General features: G+C 49.7%; 1 protein-coding gene across 1 annotated transcript in view; it reads right to left on the reverse strand.

Annotated features, from left to right (window-relative positions):
• Positions 1 to 17,500, reverse strand: part of setd5 (SET domain containing 5) — a 30,083-nt gene that overhangs the window by 9,367 nt on the left and 3,216 nt on the right. Inside the window, 17 exon segments of the mRNA XM_084445501.1 lie at positions 277 to 333; positions 659 to 1,008; positions 1,563 to 1,686; positions 2,386 to 2,646; positions 3,018 to 3,377; positions 3,693 to 3,893; positions 4,217 to 4,300; positions 8,777 to 9,035; positions 9,182 to 9,291; positions 12,351 to 12,468; positions 12,885 to 13,033; positions 13,279 to 13,569; positions 13,709 to 13,747; positions 15,791 to 15,975; positions 16,199 to 16,257; positions 16,915 to 17,132; positions 17,134 to 17,151. Of these exon segments, the coding sequence (XP_084301627.1) occupies positions 277 to 333; positions 659 to 1,008; positions 1,563 to 1,686; positions 2,386 to 2,646; positions 3,018 to 3,377; positions 3,693 to 3,893; positions 4,217 to 4,300; positions 8,777 to 9,035; positions 9,182 to 9,291; positions 12,351 to 12,468; positions 12,885 to 13,033; positions 13,279 to 13,569; positions 13,709 to 13,747; positions 15,791 to 15,975; positions 16,199 to 16,257; positions 16,915 to 17,132; positions 17,134 to 17,151 (2,883 nt within the window).

Here is a 17,500-nt window from a genome sequence, read left to right on the forward strand (position 1 = left end):
TAGGCGCTAACTGGCTAGGTGCTAACTGGCTAGGCGCTAACTGGTTAGGCGCTAACTGGCTAGGCGCTAACTGGCTAGGTGCTAACTGGCTAGGCGCTAACTGGTTAGGCGCTAACTGGCTAGGTGCTAACTGGCTAGGCGCTAACTGGCTAGGCGCTAACTGGCTAGGCGCTAACTGGCTAGGCGCTAACTGGCTAGGCGCTAGCTGGCTAGGCGCTAGCTGGCTAGGCGCTAACTGGCTAGGTGCTAGCTAGCTCCGGGCGTGAGGGCACCCACCTCCGGGGACACGGACTCCGGCCTGTGGACAGGAGACGCCTCCGGGGACGAGATGTTCTGGAGGAGGGGAAGAAAAGAGAGACGTGAAAGACTGATGGAGACGGGGGAAATACTGAGCGCAAAAAAGCTGCGGCGCCCGTCGTGTTGCGTCATATATACACACACACACACACACACACACACACACACACACACACACACACACACACACACACAAAGCTGTACGCTCAGAAATATGGGGTTATTTGCGCGCTTGTGAGTGTGCGTTCATGGAGGCGTACTATTGGGCGTGGCCTTGGAGTGTGGGCATGGCCTGTGGAGTGTGGGGGCGTGGCCTGTGGAGTGTGGGGGCGTGGCCTGTGGTGTGTGGGCGTGGCCGTACCTCAAACTGCAGCGGGGTGTTGCAGCGGCTGGTGGGCAGCGAGGGCAGCGGGGAGCAGGCCAGGCCGTTGGGCCGGAGCTCCGCCTCCTCTTCCTCCTCCTCCTCTTCCTCCTCCTCCCGGCGCCGGTGGTGGGGGTGTGTCCCCAGGAGCAGGGCGGCGCAGGAGGCGCTGAGCAGCGGGTGCAGGGCGTCCGAGGCGAGCGGCGGGGGCGTGGCCACCGGTGGGGGCGTGGCGTCCGAGGGCAGCGGCGGCGTGATGGGCGACAGCGGACGCAGCAGGTGCTCGTGGTGCTCGGGCGCCGCCTCCGAGGCGTACTTGGCCCGGCGCTTCTTGATGGGCGGGGCCAGCTCTGTGTTGGGGGGGGGCGAGAGAAGCGCCGGTCCGACTGTGAGAACTGAGCCCAGAACCAAACATGTTCTGATCCATAATATAGAACCCTGCTGCTTTAATGTGTAACAGAACCAAACATGTTCTGATCCATAATATAGAACCCTGCTGCTTTAATGTGTAACAGAACCAAACATGTTCTGATCCATAACAGGAAGTACTTCTATAGAACCCTGCTGCTGTAATGTGTAATTGGTTGTACTTTCTATTAAGTGTAGATATCTTTGTGTTTGTATTATAGAAATGTTGAAATGTTGTCTGTAGCTTTATGCTGCTCTCTCTTGTAAAAGAGGTGTTCAATCTCAGGGAGACTAACCTGGTCAAATAAAGTTTAAATAAAATAAAATAAGAGCGGAACCAACATGGGTCCAAATGACCTGGAAACAGAACAGCACCCAGACACACACACACAAACATGACCACCAACTACATTATAATAAGCGAATGTATGCGTTTCCTATCCAGCTAGCGTGATGGCGAGAGGCCGTGAGGGTGGAGAGGGGAGCGGGTCGGTACCGGTACCGGTGGAGAGGGGGTTGGGGGTGGAGCTGCTGCTGGTGCTCTGGTGCGAGGAGGTGGACTCGGTGCCGTCCTCCAGGCTGGCGGAGCAGCTCTCATCCTGGGCCTGCTGGATCCACCGCTGGACACGCCAGAGATCAACACATTTCACCGGTTTATTATGGGTTTATTTGTGAGGGCTGATGTAGTTACATACATGTTGGGGTTTATTAGTTAGGGCTGATGTAGTTACATACATGTTGTGGTTTATTAGTTAGGGCTGATGTAGTTACATACATGTTGGGGTTTATTAGTTAGGGCTGATGTAGTTACATACATGTTGTGGTTTATTAGTTAGGGCTGATGTAGTTACATACATGTTGTGATAATAAATGCGTTGCATGAAAGGTTTCTAGCTTATTGGTTAATTTGCAACCCCAGACCCTAGTTAGGCTTTTATAGAAAATAACAATTTAAAACAATTACATACATTAATACACAAAACATGCAGCAGCTAAAAACGACATCATACAATTATATCACATGACCATTTCACAGATCCATAACACATAAACAGCGTACAATTTTGTGTGTGTGTGTGTCTGTATGTGTGTGTGTGTGTGTGTGTGTGTGTGTGTGTGTGTGTGTAAACAGGTGTGTGTGTGTGTGTGTGTGTGTGTGTGTGTGTGTAAATGTGTGTGTGTGTGTATGGGTCGTTACTGAGCGTATAAAACTGGGCGTGGCGTCATCTGGGACGTGGATCCACCCGCTGAAGCCTCCATGCACGGGACTACATTTCCCAGAGGTGCCGGCTACGCCCTCCGACCCTCCCCCCCCGTACCTTCTTGTAGCAGCCGTAGGTGCCGTCCAGGTTGAGGGGGCGTGGCCGGCGGCGCTCGGGGTTGAAGGGCGATCCGAAGCGCACGTAGTGTTTGGGCGCGGTGCAGATGAGAGGGGACTGGGTCAGGCCCGGCAGCATGTTGAGGGTGGTGGCCAGCACCGTGGGGTCGGTGGTGATGCGCAGCGGGCGCTCCGCCCCCACCGGCGGCTCCGGGGGCGCCTTGTCAGGGAGCTTGTCGTTGAGCCACTCCGTCACCAGGTACTGGAGGGGGGAGAGGAGAGGAGAGGAAGAGGAGAGGAAGAGGAGAGGAGAGGAGAGGAGAGGAGAGGAGAGGAGAGGAGAGGAGAGGAGAGGAGAGGAGAGGAGAGGAGAGGAGAGGAGAGGAGAGGAGAGGAGAGGAGAGGAGAGGAGAGGAGAGGAGAGGAGAGGAGAGGAGAGGAGAGGAGAGGAGAGGAGAGGAGAGGAGAGGAGAGGAGAGGAGAGGAGGGGGACACCGATTTTAGGGACTTTAACTATATTGCACAACGCGTTATTGAGCATTAGAGTGTTGATTTCTAGGCTGGTGACAAAACGGCGTGCTCGACGAAAGACATGGCGGTGCGGTTCTTGACGGGGGGATAGGCTCCGCCCACCTTCTTGGTCTTGGGGTAACGCAGGTTGCCCTTGCTCAGCGCCGAGCCCAGATCCCCGTCTAGCAGCTGGCCGGCCCCCAGCCCGCCCTCCCCCGGGACAGGCTCCGCCCCCGCCGGGACTTGGGGCCCCTCCTCCGCGCCTGCCGCCGTGCCTGCCGCCGCGCCCCCCTCGGCCGCCGCCGCCTGCTGGGCCAGGGCCTGCCTCTGGCGCCGGGCGCGCTGCGACGAGCTGGAGCGGTAGCGCGAGATGCGGCTCTTGGGGCGGGGTTTGGTGGAGCGCGCCGGCGGGGGTTTGGCGGGGGCGGGGGGGGCGGCGGCGGACGCCGGGGTCTTGTCGAGCTCGGCGGTCGACGAGGGCTCCTGGGAAAGAGAGCAGAGCGAGGGGAGGGGAGAGGTCAACGGCGCCGGCAGCCTAAACCGGACACAAAGTTGTACGGCGAAGACAGAGGTGACCACACAGAGCCAGAGGAGAGACCAGAGGAGAGACGGAAAGAGTGAGACGTCCAGAGACAGGGTGATGAGGAGAGAGAGAGGTGAGAGGGGGGGGGGGGGAGAGAGAGGGGTGGGAGGGGAGCACACCGACGGACGGCCGGAGGTGAGAGGAGAGAAGAAGTGAAGAGGAGGAGGGAAGAGTTAGGAGGGTTCCGGAGGGGGGAAAGGTCAGAGGTCACTCACGGTGAAGTAGGAGGCTCGGCGCGTGCTCACCCCCACCCCTGTGCTGTGGGGTGCAGTGGGGTTCCCTCCGCCCTCCTCGGGCTCCGGCCCCTCCTGTTTGGGCTCGTCGGCCCCTCCCACGGCGCCCGGCGCCGCCCGCCTCCTCCTCTTGTCCAGGTCGCACGCGTGCAAGATGGCGTCCGCCTTGCCCTCCTCGCGTGTCTGCAGACAGGCAGGCATGGATTGTAGTTCGTTTTACTTTGTCTGAATATTGTTATTGTGATCATTTATTTGTGTTACATCATGGAGGATTTGACTACTGTTTCCATGACTACGGGTGGAATATAGCCTTGTGATAAATCCGGCTTCTTTTTTTTTTACACATTGTCGTGTATAGATGTTTTTAATGCATCCATTTAATGTATCTGTGTTCATCAAAATGCATTGTCCCGTGAAAATAAACAAAACAACAACAACAACAACAACAACAACAACAAAAGAGCGAGCGCCTGAGGCGTGGCCGGAGCGCGTGGTCAGGTACGTACTCGCCGTCCGGACAGGAGGAGTCCATTTTCGTCCAGCTCTCCTTCTTCCCCTTCCTCCAGCTTCACCCCGTCAACCAGGCCCTCCTGAATCACACAGGCACAGCGCCGGGATTACACGTCTAGTCTGGATTACACGTCTAGTCTGGATTACACATCTAGGATTACACGTCTAGTCTGGATTACACGTCTAGGATTACACGTCTAGTCTGGATTACACGTCTAGGATTACACGTCTAGTCTGGATTACACATCTAGGATTACACGTCTATTCTGGATTACACGTCTAGGATTACACGTCTAGTCTGGATTACACCTCTAGGATTACACGTCTAGGATTACACGTCTAGGATTACACGTCTAGTCTGGATTACACATCTAGGATTACACGTCTAGTCTGGATTACACATCTAGGATTACACGTCTAGTCTGGATTACACGTCTAGGATTACACGTCTAGTCTGGATTACACGTCTAGTCTGGATTACACGTCTAGTCTGGATTACACATCTAGGATTACACGTCTAGTCTGGATTACACATCTAGGATTACACGTCTAGTCTGGATTACACATCTAGGATTACACGTCTAGTCTGGATTACACGTCTAGTCTGGATTACACGTCTAGTCTGGATTACACATCTAGGATTACACGTCTAGTCTGGATTACACGTCTAGTCTGGATTACACGTCTAGTCTGGATTACACATCTAGGATTACACGTCTAGTCTGGATTACACGTCTAGGATTACACGTCTGGTCTGGATTACACATCTAGTCTGGATTACACATCTAGTCTGGATTACACGTCTAGTCTGGATTACACGTCTAGTCTGGATTACACATCTAGGATTACACGTCTAGTCTGGATTACACATCTAGGATTACACGTCTAGTCTGGATTACACGTCTAGTCTGGATTACACGTCTAGTCTGGATTACACGTCTAGTCTGGATTACACATCTAGGATTACACGTCTAGTCTGGATTACACGTCTAGTCTGGATTACACATCTAGGATTACACGTCTGGTCTGGATTACACGTCTAGGATTACACGTCTAGTCTGGATTACACGTCTAGGATTACACGTCTGGTCTGGATTACACGTCTAGGATTACACGTCTGGTCTGGATTACACATCTAGTCTGGATTACACGTCTAGTCTGGATTACACGTCTAGGATTACACGTCTAGTCTGGATTACACATCTAGGATTACACGTCTAGTCTGGATTACACATCTAGTCTGGATTACACGTCTAGTCTGGATTACACATCTAGTCTGGATTACACATCTAGTCTGGATTACACGTCTAGTCTGGATTACACGTCTAGTCTGGATTACACATCTAGGATTACACATCTAGTCTGGATTACACGTCTAGTCTGGATTACACGTCTAGTCTGGATTACACGTCTAGTCTGGATTACACGTCTAGTCTGGATTACACGTCTAGTCTGGATTACACGTCTGGTCTGGATTACACGTCTAGGATTACACGTCTAGTCTGGATTACACGTCTAGGATTACACGTCTGGTCTGGATTACACGTCTAGGATTACACGTCTGGTCTGGATTACACATCTAGTCTGGATTACACGTCTAGTCTGGATTACACGTCTAGGATTACACGTCTAGTCTGGATTACACATCTAGGATTACACGTCTAGTCTGGATTACACGTCTAGGATTACACGTCTAGTCTGGATTACACATCTAGTCTGGATTACACATCTAGTCTGGATTACACATCTAGTCTGGATTACACGTCTAGTCTGGATTACACGTCTAGTCTGGATTACACATCTAGGATTACACATCTAGTCTGGATTACACGTCTAGTCTGGATTACACGTCTAGTCGGGATTACACGTCTAGTCTGGATTACACGTCTAGTCTGGATTACACGTCTAGTCTGGATTACACGTCTAGTCTGGATTACACGTCTAGGATTACACGTCTAGTCTGGATTACACGTCTAGTCTGGATTACACGTCTAGTCTGGATTACACATCTAGGATTACACGTCTAGTCTGGATTACACCTCTAGGATTACACGTCTTGTCTGGATTACACCTCTAGGATTACACGTCTAGTCTGGATTACACGTCTAGGATTACACGTCTAGTCTGGATTACACGTCTAGGATTACACGTCTAGTCTGGATTACACGTCTAGTCTGGATTACACGTCTAGTCTGGATTACACATCTAGGATTACACGTCTAGTCTGGATTACACGTCTAGTCTGGATTACACATCTAGGATTACGCGTCTAGTCTGGATTACACGTCTAGTCTGGATTACGCGTCTAGTCTGGATTACACGTCTAGTCTGGATTACGCGTCTAGTCTGGAGTAGGGCTGATGAATTACAAGTGTTTTCACAAGAGGAAACTTTTCATGGGAATTTGGGGAGTTTACTGGAATAGTACGCAATTCACAATCATATGATATACACTGTATATAAGTAAAATCAGGCTTTTCAAACCTTATCAAAATGATAATATTGAACTTTATCTGCTTGTTGTCTTGCTGCATTTTGTGGCATTCTCCCCCATATGACTTAAGCAGTATTTGCACATGTAGTCTTTATTGATGGCTGGATTATAATACTTCCACAGCCCCGATTCAAACATAGACAATGTTCTATGTAGAGAGATAGACAATGTTCTATGTAGAGAGATAGACAATGTTCTATGTAGAGAGATAGACAATGTTCTATGTAGAGATAGACAATGTTCTATGTAGAGAGATAGACAATGTTCTATGTAGAGAGATAGACAACGTTCTATGTAGAGAGATAGACAATGTTCTATGTAGAGAGATAGACAATGTTCTATGTAGAGAGATAGACAATGTTCTATGTAGAGAGATAGAGATAGACAATGTTCTATGTAGAGAGATAGACAATGTTCTATGTAGAGAGATAGGGGATAATTATTAATGTGCCTACGCATAACATGAAACAGAAAACCAAATGACGTCTGCACTACATTAATACAACTAGCTAGAAGTATGGATTAAATTGATCTTACATTTTTATGGAAATGTTTTAATTACATCTAACAGAAACAACAGATTAGCTTGCATGTTGTCAGCCTCTGCTCAAATAGGAAGTGCTGTTAGCCAGCAAATCCTAAATGCTTGTAAAGTTTAGCCACAACATGAGCAGCATGTGTGGAAAGCAGATGGAATCATTAACTACATATTTAGTACATTTTTATTTATTATATCATCCTGACTCATTCATATCATTAGTAATAATTTACCTAAATCACGATGGCATGTCGTCAAAGCACAGACTGAAGCAGGAAGTGCGCAGTGTGTTGGTCTTGTTGAGATCATGTGAATGAGGCATGACGGTGCACTATGCTGTGCGACCACTAGGGGGACCCACACCTCACTGAGCATGTCAGGACTGCTCATTCACACAAAACTACATGACCTCTGGTAAGGCCATTATAAAAACAAATACAGCTAAAGAGTAAAGACACGGAATGCAAAGCAGTTGAATTATTAAAGACTCCAGCTTTCTTTGTCATTTTAGGTTAAAAAATAAAATATAATAGTAATAATAAAAAATCCTTAAAATCCCCAAATTTCCAAGCAATTGTTCAGTTGGTAATTTTCGGGAAATGTACCAAAACTTCATCAGAAACCTTGCAACCCTCGTCTGGATTGGATTGAGTTACTTTGTTGTCCTTTGATACTGTAACACTGCTATTTCCCTCTGGGGATCGATGAAGTACCTACTACTACTACTATTATTATTATTACTACTACTACTACTACTACTACTACTACTACTACTATTATTACTACTACTACTACTACTACTACTATTACTACTACTACTACTACTACTACTACTATTATTATTACTACTACTACTACTACTACTACTACTACTACTATTATTACTACTACTACTACTACTACTACTACTACTACTACTATTACTACTACTACTACTACTACTACTACTACTACTACTACTACTACTATTATTACTACTACTACTACTACTACTACTACTACTACTACTACTACTACTACTATTATTACTACTACTACTACTACTACTACTACTACTACTACTACCACTACTACTACTAATACTACTACTACTACTACTACTACTACTACTACTACTACTACTACTATTATTATTACTACTGCTACTGTACTACTATTATTACTACTACTACTACTACTACTACTACTACTACTATTATTACTACTACTACTACTACCACTACTACTACTACTACTACTATTATTATTATTACTACTACTACTACTACTACTACTACTATTATTATTATTACTACTACTACTACTATTATTATTACTACTACTACTACTACTACTACTACTACTACTACTGTACTACTATTTCTACTACTTCCTCTCCACATGAACTGTGGCTATTCCTGAATGCTGACCTCCCAAACTCACAAGCCACACCCACACACACACACCCACCCACCCACCCCCACCCCTACCCCCATCCACCCACCCACCCACCCAGCCTCCCTGGCTGGTCCCGCCCCCACCCACCTGGGCGTGGCCGCCCCCCTGCTCCCGGGCCTCTCCGGGCTCTTCGGGGGCCTGGCTGCTGTCGTCGGACGTGCCCACGGGGGCGCCGCCCCCCTCCATCTCTCTCCGCCGCGCCTTCCGCCGTCGTGTCTCCGCCCCCGCCAGGGAGGAGGGAGGGGGCGGGGCCGGGGGGCACAGGGTCTCGCGGGGGCTCAGATTGTGCTTCAGCACCGGGCAGTTCTGGTTGCCCTTGAGGCAGGCGCAGTCCACCTTGTAGTTACTGGACATGGCCGGGAAGACAGGAGGATGAAGTCAGTTCAGATGAACTTTAAAACAACCGCTAGTTACAGTTCAGACAAAGAAACAGCAGGTTATAAATCCAAGGATCTGATTCAGAAATAAGACATGGTAGCAAGTATTACTGACCAGCTGTTAAACTCGTAGTCGAAGCCGATGGTGACCTCAGCGTCCTTGGTGATCGGACTGACGGCGTAGATACACAGGTGGATCATTCCCTCAGCGATCACATGCCTCACCTACACAAGAGAGGAGGAATGAGTCAATCAATCAATCAATCAATCAATCAATCAAAGCTTTATTTGTATAGCGCATTTCATACACAGAGGCAACACAATGCGCTTTACAGAGAACAAGGGAGGAGGGCATACGACCCACCCCTACATATTCCAGAGGGAAGTGGTTGAGTTGAGTTGAAGCTGATTCTTTATATATATATATATATATATATATATATATACATATATACACTGTTTATAGATGTATTTTCCGATTTGATCCCGTTTTCACCCAATTTGGTAGCCAATTGAACACGTTGTCCAAGTTACCCCCAAAGTACCCCCAAAGATTCGCGGAGCGACCCCGCTGGATGGCGATGCCAAGGAGAGAGACGACTGCTTGACCCCTGACCCCTCTAGGCTCACGGCCGTGACTCCGCTGCCAGATGGGGGCGCTGTAGCGCAGATGGGGGCGCTGTAGCGCAGATGGGCGCAGATGGGGGCGCTGTAGCGCAGATGGGGGCGCTGTAGCGCAGATGGGCGCAGATGGGGGCGCTGTAGCGCAGATGGGGGCGCTGTAGCGCAGATGGGGGCGCTGTAGCGCCACGAACCCTCGAGGTGAGAGTCAACTAGCAGGGGTCAGAGGGCGGCGGCCCAATAGGCCCCTCCCCCTGGGATCCGGGTGAACACTTAACCACATTCAGCCCATTCTTAACTTAACCCCATTCAGCCCATTCTTAACTTAACCCCATTCAGCCCATTCTTAACTTAATCACATTCAGCCCATTCTTAACTTAACCCCATTCAGCCCATTCTTAACTTAATCACATTCAGCCCATTCTTAACTTAACCCCATTCAGCCCATTCTTAACTTAACCACATTGAGCCCATTCTTAACTTAACCACATTGAGCGCATTCTTAACTTAATCACATTCAGCCCATTCTTAACTTAACCCCATTCAGCCCATTCTTAACTTAATCACATTCAGCCCATTCTTAAATTAACCCCATTCAGCCCATTCTTAACTTAACCACATTGAGCCCATTCTTAACTTAACCACATTGAGCCCATTCTTAACTTAATCACATTCAGCCCATTCTTAACTTAACCCCATTCAGCCCATTCTTAAAGGAAAATGCTCGTTTTTGACAACCTGGACCTTATTTACGACATATTATAAGAAGTTTGACTCACCGAGATCACTTTTGTGTTGTTCGGAGGCCTGTAGAAGAAATTTAAAATCCAGCGCGAGCCAGTATATCCATGTAATGACGGTGATCGGGGCAACGGGAATGCAGTTTCTCAAAATCCATTTTCGGCCGCTAAACGGTTGTTTTCATCAATCAGATTGGATGAATCGACAGTTGAGATTCCTCAACGCGAGCCATTCTTGTTTTGGTTTTCAAACACGGGGTCTTTAGCCTCTGTAATATGATCTTTACACGCCTCTCCCCCACTTGCTCCAGCACGCATGCGCACAGGCCAGCGCGCAGACTGGCTATTCTCCGGCTCACATTCTCTGCGCTACGATCGGATTGTTGCTGACGAATGACGACGACAATATTCTCGGCACCAACAACGATCGTAGCGCAGAGAATGTGAGCCGGAGAATAGCCAGTCTGCGCGCTGGCCTGTGCGCATGCGTGCTGGAGCAAGTGGGGGAAGGCGTGTAAAGATCATGTTACAGAGGCTAAAGACCCCGTATTTGAAAACAAAAACAACAATGGCTCGCGTTGAGGAATCTCAACTGTCGATTCATCCAATCTGATTGATGAAAACAACCGTTTAGCGGCCGAAAATGGATTTTGAGAAACTGCATTCCCGTTGCCCCGTCCGACGCCATTACATGGATATACTGGCTCGCGCTGGATTTTAAATTTCTTCTACAGGCCTCCGAACAACACAAAAGTGATCTCGGTGAGTCAAACTTCTTATAATATGTCGTAAATAAGGTCCAGGTTGTCAAAAACGAGCATTTTCCTTTAACTTAACCACATTGAGCCCATTCTTAACTTAATCACATTGAGCCCATTCTTAACTTAATCACATTCAGCCCATTCTTAACTTAATCACATTCAGCCCATTCTTAACTTAATCACATTCAGCCCATTCTTAACTTAATCACATTCAGCCCATTCTTAACTTAACTTTTTCAGCCCAGTCTTAACTTAACCATTTCAGCGACACACACAAGGGACGCACTTCGAAAGTCTCAAATGGACTGAATCTACGACGCAGGAGAGGGCGGAGGGGGAGGAGGGGGTGGAGGGGGAGGAGGACGGGGTGCAGAAGCAGGAGAGGGTGGAGGGGGAGGAGGGGGTGGAGGGGGAGGAGGACGGGGTGCAGAAGCAGGAGAGGGTGGAGGGGGAGGAGGGGGTGGAGGGGGAGGAGGACGGGGTGCAGAAGCAGGAGGGGGAGGAGGGGGGGGAGAGGGAGGAGGGGGAGGGGGAGGAGGGGGTGGAGGGGGAGGAGGACGGGGTGCAGAAGCAGGAGGGGGAGGAGGGGGAGGAGGGGGAGGAGGGGGAGGAGGACGGGGTGCAGGAGCAGGAGAGGGAGGAGGGGGAGGAGGGGGAGGAGGGGGTGGAGGGGGTGGAGGGGGAGGAGGACGGGGTGCAGGAGCAGGAGAGGGAGGAGGGGGAGGAGGGGGAGGAGGGGGAGGAGGACGGGGTGCAGGAGCAGGAGAGGGAGGAGGGGGAGGAGGGGGAGGAGGGGGTGGAGGGGGAGGAGGGGGAGGAGCAGGAGAGGGTGGAGGGGGAGGAGGGGGGAGGGGGAGGAGGACGGGGTGCAGAAGCAGGAGAGGGCGGAGGGGGAGGAGCAGGAGAGGGCGGAGGGGGAGGAGCAGGAGAGGGAGGAGGGGGAGGAGGGGGAGGAGGGGGAGGAGGACGGGGTGCAGAAGCAGGAGAGGGCGGAGGGGGAGGAGCAGGAGAGGGTGGAGGGGGAGGAGCAGGAGAGGGCGGAGGGGGAGGAGCAGGAGAGGGAGGAGGGGGAGGAGGGGGAGGAGGGGGAGGAGGACGGGGTGCAGAAGCAGGAGAGGGTGGAGGGGAAGACCAGCCAGACGCTCGTGTTTTGGGAGCTGACCTCGGCGTTGGGCGTGCAGGACCTCCGGATGAAGCGAGCGTCGTTCCCGAACGTCCGAGCGTCCACGCACATCTCCACCTCGTTGAACTTGGAGTAGAAGAGCACAAAGGGGAGGGGCCTAAAACACACGAGAGAAAGCTTTAGATCACACAGCATACTGCACATATATATATATAGAGAGAGAGAGAGAGAGAGAGAGAGAGAGAGAGAGAGAGAGAGGCAGATAGAGAGAGAGGCAGATAGAGAGAGAGGCAGATAGATAGATAGATAGATAGATAGATAGATAGATAGATAGATAGATAGATAGATAGATAGATAGATAGATAGATAGATAGATAGATAGATAGATAGATAGATAGATAGATAGATAGATAGATAGCTAGCTAGATAGATAGATAGAACAGTATATATATATATATATACACATATATATACATGGTGGCTAAACACAGTGGCTTTTCTGGGTAGTTTTATCCTGATTAGCGATCATTAGCCCGCTCTCCAGTTGAACACAGTGACCGAGAGGCGTCTCACTTTTTGAAGAAGTGTCCGTTGACCTCCAGCTGCTGCCTAAGCATGACCTTCCCCCGGAACTCGATGACCAGGGCGTCGGGCTCCAGGTCCCGGGCCGCCCGCAGGACCTTCCTGTGCTTCTGCACGCGCATCACCCGGCCCAGCTGCAGCTGATACACACACACACGCACACACACACACACACACACACGCACACGCACACGCACACACACACACACACGTTATCAACCTCAAACGCGTTAAAACACAAGTCTCGGGTCAACAAAAGTACATTTAAATCTTTTCTTTTCTTCTCTCCGTGCAAACAAAGCGGTGTAGTTGTAAGGCATGCTGCCGGTGTGGCGCGCTCGGCGGGAGCAGGAAGCAGGAAACAGGAAGCAGGAAGCACACACACCTGCATCTGCGAGCCCAGCACCGTGTTGTTACAGGCCAGCTCGGTGCGGTTGATGGTGTCCATGGCGTCCGCCGAGGCGCCGACCTGCTCGGGCGGGGCCGACGCGCCGGCCTCGGTCACGGCGGCGGCGACGGTGGCGCTGGCGGCGCGGTGCAGCTGGAGGAGCGTCTGCACGTCTGCGCTGTACTGATTGGCCAGGGCCTCCTCGTACTGGTCCGTCCACTGGCGGATCTTAGACTCCCAGCCTTCCGCCGTGTTCTCGTCCACCGCGCTCGCCTCCGTCGTGGAGTTCTGGGGGGGCAGGTTGAACCGTGACTTCAGAGAGAACTGTCTATGTATGGGGGGGGGGGGGGGGAGGGTAGAGAGCTTGGCATTGCTCCAGTGGGTGTCAAGACTTGTGAGGTTTTCAGTTTCTGAATCCCAATCCTACCTTCATCCTCATGGACTTCCTAGAACCTTCTCTGAAGGCCTGCAAAAACAAAACATTATTATTATTAAAATATCCAATATAGATTCTAGGTTATTATAGGTTCTGATCTGAACTCCAGGGGCCTCAAAGCATCATTTTGCCTCACAGCAACTCAAAAGGAACCTTTGCCTAGATTTGCTTAGATTACATAGATTGATTAGATTGATTAGATCGATAGATAGTTAAATAGATAAGATTAGATATACTTTAATGTTTAGATAAGATTATATATACTTTAATGATCCCCTAGGGGGAAGTGGTGTTCTTTGCACACGTACTGTAGATCCGTCCCTAGGCCTCTTGCAGTATGCTTAGCACTCTCTCGTCGCTAAGCAGTTAGCATAGTTGTCTGCTTTCAACACCGCTGGATTTAGCACACTATGCGATTTTCAACTAGCTCCACATTTAGTCCAGTTAGCAATGTCACTCTTGCTGTGTGTGTGTGTGTCACTTTGACCGACACTGCAGTTTCACACTTGGCTTTCACTCCTAGAGTTGCACTTAGCGTACCGCAAAGTCTTTACAGACACAACTGGCACCAGTTTCTTTAGCACTCTTAGTTCTTTCAAACCACTTAGAGGTCTTTAAGATGCTAGCGGGTCGGCTAGCACGCAAACAAGCGTCTGTAGCCTCCCTAAAGAACCACCTGTTCTCCCTGGCGTTCTAACCAGTCTGTGCCCTAAACAACCACCTGTTCTCCCTGGCGTTTGAACCAGTCTGTTCCCTAAAGAACCACCTGTTCTCCCTGGCGTTTGAACCAGTCTGTTCCCTAAAGAACCACCTGTTCTCCCTGGCGTTCTAACCAGTCTGTGCCCTAAACAACCACCTGTTCTCCCTGGCGTTTGAACCAGTCTGTTCCCTAAAGAACCACCTGTTCTCCCTGGCGTTTGAACCAGTCTGTTCCCTAAAGAACCACCTTTTCTCCCTGGCGTTTGAACCAGTCTGTGCCCTAAAGAACCACCTGTTCTCCCTGGCGTTTGAACCAGTCTGTGCCCTAAAGAACCACCTGTTCTCCCTGGCGTTTGAACCAGTCTGTGCCCTAAAGAACCACCTGTTCTCCCTGGCGTTTGAACCAGTCTGTTCCCTAAAGAAGCACCTGTTCTCCCTGGCGTTTAACCAGTCTGTGCCCTAAAGAACCACCTGTTCTCCCTGGCGTTTGAACCAGTCTGTTCCCTAAAGAACCACCTGTTCTCCCTGGCGTTTTAACCAGTCTGTGCCCAAGCTCATGCTCAAGCTCATGTCTGTATTGTTTTGCTGTAATTTCCTTGTTTTGTTGAGAGAGTTTTTTACCCAGAACCTACCTTTTCTACAGCCCATTGGTCGACTGCTGTCGTCTTAAACGTGCTCTAGAAATAAAGTTTGATTTGTCAAAAAGATCCAAGGAACTCTTCTTGATTAAAAAGCTTTAATTATCGGCTAGTTCATCTTAGAACAGAATAAAATAAAAGAGCCAACATGTTTTGGCCATGGGGCCTTCATCAGGGCGAGTTACAAACTAGAGCAAAAAGAAAAAAAAGCTTTTTAGTAACTAGCCCTGATGAAGGATAGATAAGATGAACTAGCCAATAACTAAAGCTCTTTAATCAAGAAGACTTGGACCTTTTTGATGAATTCTATGTTGTCCCTGACATCCAAAGAGCATCTTCTATAAGATACTTTGACTACAATTTGCTTTTGACTTGCTTTTTGTTTTAATGCTTTTAATTTGTCCTGCCTTTTGTTTTAAATGTCTATAATGTCTTGCTTTTTGTTTTAATGCTTTTAATGTCTCATGTAAAGCACCTTGAATTGCCCTGTGGCTGAAATGTACTATATAAATAAACTTGCCTTGCCTTGCCTTGCCTTACAATAACGCCGAAGCCCTCCTTCCCTTTCATAAAGTTTGATTTATAAGTAAGTAAGTAAGTAAGTAATTTGATGTGTATCTCCAGCTCCTCGTCTGCCCTCTACTACCCAACCAGTGCAGCTCAAAGGACCAGCTTCAAAGACACGCAAGAGAGAGATTTGATTGGATGTGCATCTCCAGCTGGCTCCTCCTCCTACCTTCACCTTCTTCTTGGGCGCTCCGCGGTTCTTCTCCGTGCTCTTCTTCCTCTTCTTCGACTTGTTCCTCTTCACGCGGTTGACGGTGAGCGTGATGCTGGTGGGCGTGTGCTGGGTGGCGGTGTAGGACACGGTGGCGGGGGACACCTCCTCGTCCCCGCTCTCCGTGGCGCTGCTCTCGCCCACTGGGAGGAGGACAACGAAGCGAGCGTGAAAAGAGAGGCGCGGGGGGCGATGGGGGGGGAGAGGGGGCGCGGGGGGCGCGAGGGGGCGTGGCAGGGGAACTAGGCTAGGATAGATAAGGGTACTCCACAACTTTAATACTTGACAAAACAGACGATCTGATCCTGTGTGTTCAGTTGATGTCTCAGGTTGTGGTCGTTTGGACCCGGTCCGTCCTCAGTGTACCTGAAACGTGTTCTGGTTTCCTGCGCTGGCCGTCCACTCCGGTCCGCCCGTCCAGACCCCTGGACCAGAACCACACCACATGTAAGGACACAATCACTACAAACACAACGCACTTTACACCCAGCTACCAGAAAGCCCCATATCCACACCGACCCCCCGTAGCGTACACGGTGCATACTCATGTCTGAGCAGGAATAGGGCTGGGTTTAAAAAATCCATTCATCGATTCTGAATCAAATGATTCAGAATCAATTCATGAATCCCAAAATCGATCTTTTATTTAATGAATGAATGAATGAATGAATAAATGAAGGAATGAATAATTCATTCATTCATTCAATGATTCATTCATTCATTCATTTTTGTAAATCAGTATCGATACCCAGCCCTAGTATTGATGTGTTGCATATTTTGGCAGTCATGTAATTAAGGTTACAGCTAAAAAAAAACAGGTTTTAGTAACACTAACCGAATCGATATTGAATCAAATCGAGATAATCGATTCTGAACCTTGTGAATCGGAATCGAATCGATTCTTGAAATCCGAAGCGATACCCAGCGATACCCAGCGGTACCCAGCGATACCCAGCGATACCCAGCGATACCCAGCGATACCCAGCGAAACCCAGCGATACCCAGCGATACCCAGCGATACCCAGCCCTATGAAGGAAGAGTGTTCCGGAAGGCCGGCCCCCCGGGGCCCCCCCCTGCTCACCTGCAGCTCTTGCACTTGATGAGGAAACCGTCCGGCGTCAGGCTGCAGTGGCACCAGCCGGCCACGCCCCCGTCCTCCTCCGAGGAGCTGTCGCTGTCGGCCGAGTTCTCCTCGTGGTCGTGGGGGTGGTAGCGTGGGCCCGGCGCCACGCCGTTGAGCTCCAGGCGAGGGATGATAGTTTGGGAGAGTGGGGAGGCGGGCGGGGTAGGGGGGGGGGGGCGCGCCATAGTTGTGATCCTGACAACACACAACGGAAGACTGTTGCATCTTCAAACAACGGGTGTTCAGGCAACAAAAAAAAGGGAAACGGAAAATGGAGACGAATGAAAATGAGGGCAAAAAAAGGTAACGTGAAACAATACAGCTGTTAATCGGACTGACGGACGACGGGGTGTGAACGGTTTAGTTACTGCATTCACGTTACTATCTGGACAAGAGGGTTTAGTTGACTTACTGAATTAGTTCTGTTTCACGGCTCTGTGAGGATTCAAGTTCCTCTCAGATAAACGACACTACGGGTCCCCGAGAAACGTCTTTTCAAAAGTAGTTTGATAACGTGTCACGTATCACGTATGAGTGACATTGG

The sequence above is a fragment of the Borostomias antarcticus genome (assembly GCF_949987555.1).
Source record: "Borostomias antarcticus genome assembly, chromosome: 11".
In the NCBI taxonomy this organism is placed as follows: domain Eukaryota; kingdom Metazoa; phylum Chordata; class Actinopteri; order Stomiiformes; family Stomiidae; genus Borostomias; species Borostomias antarcticus.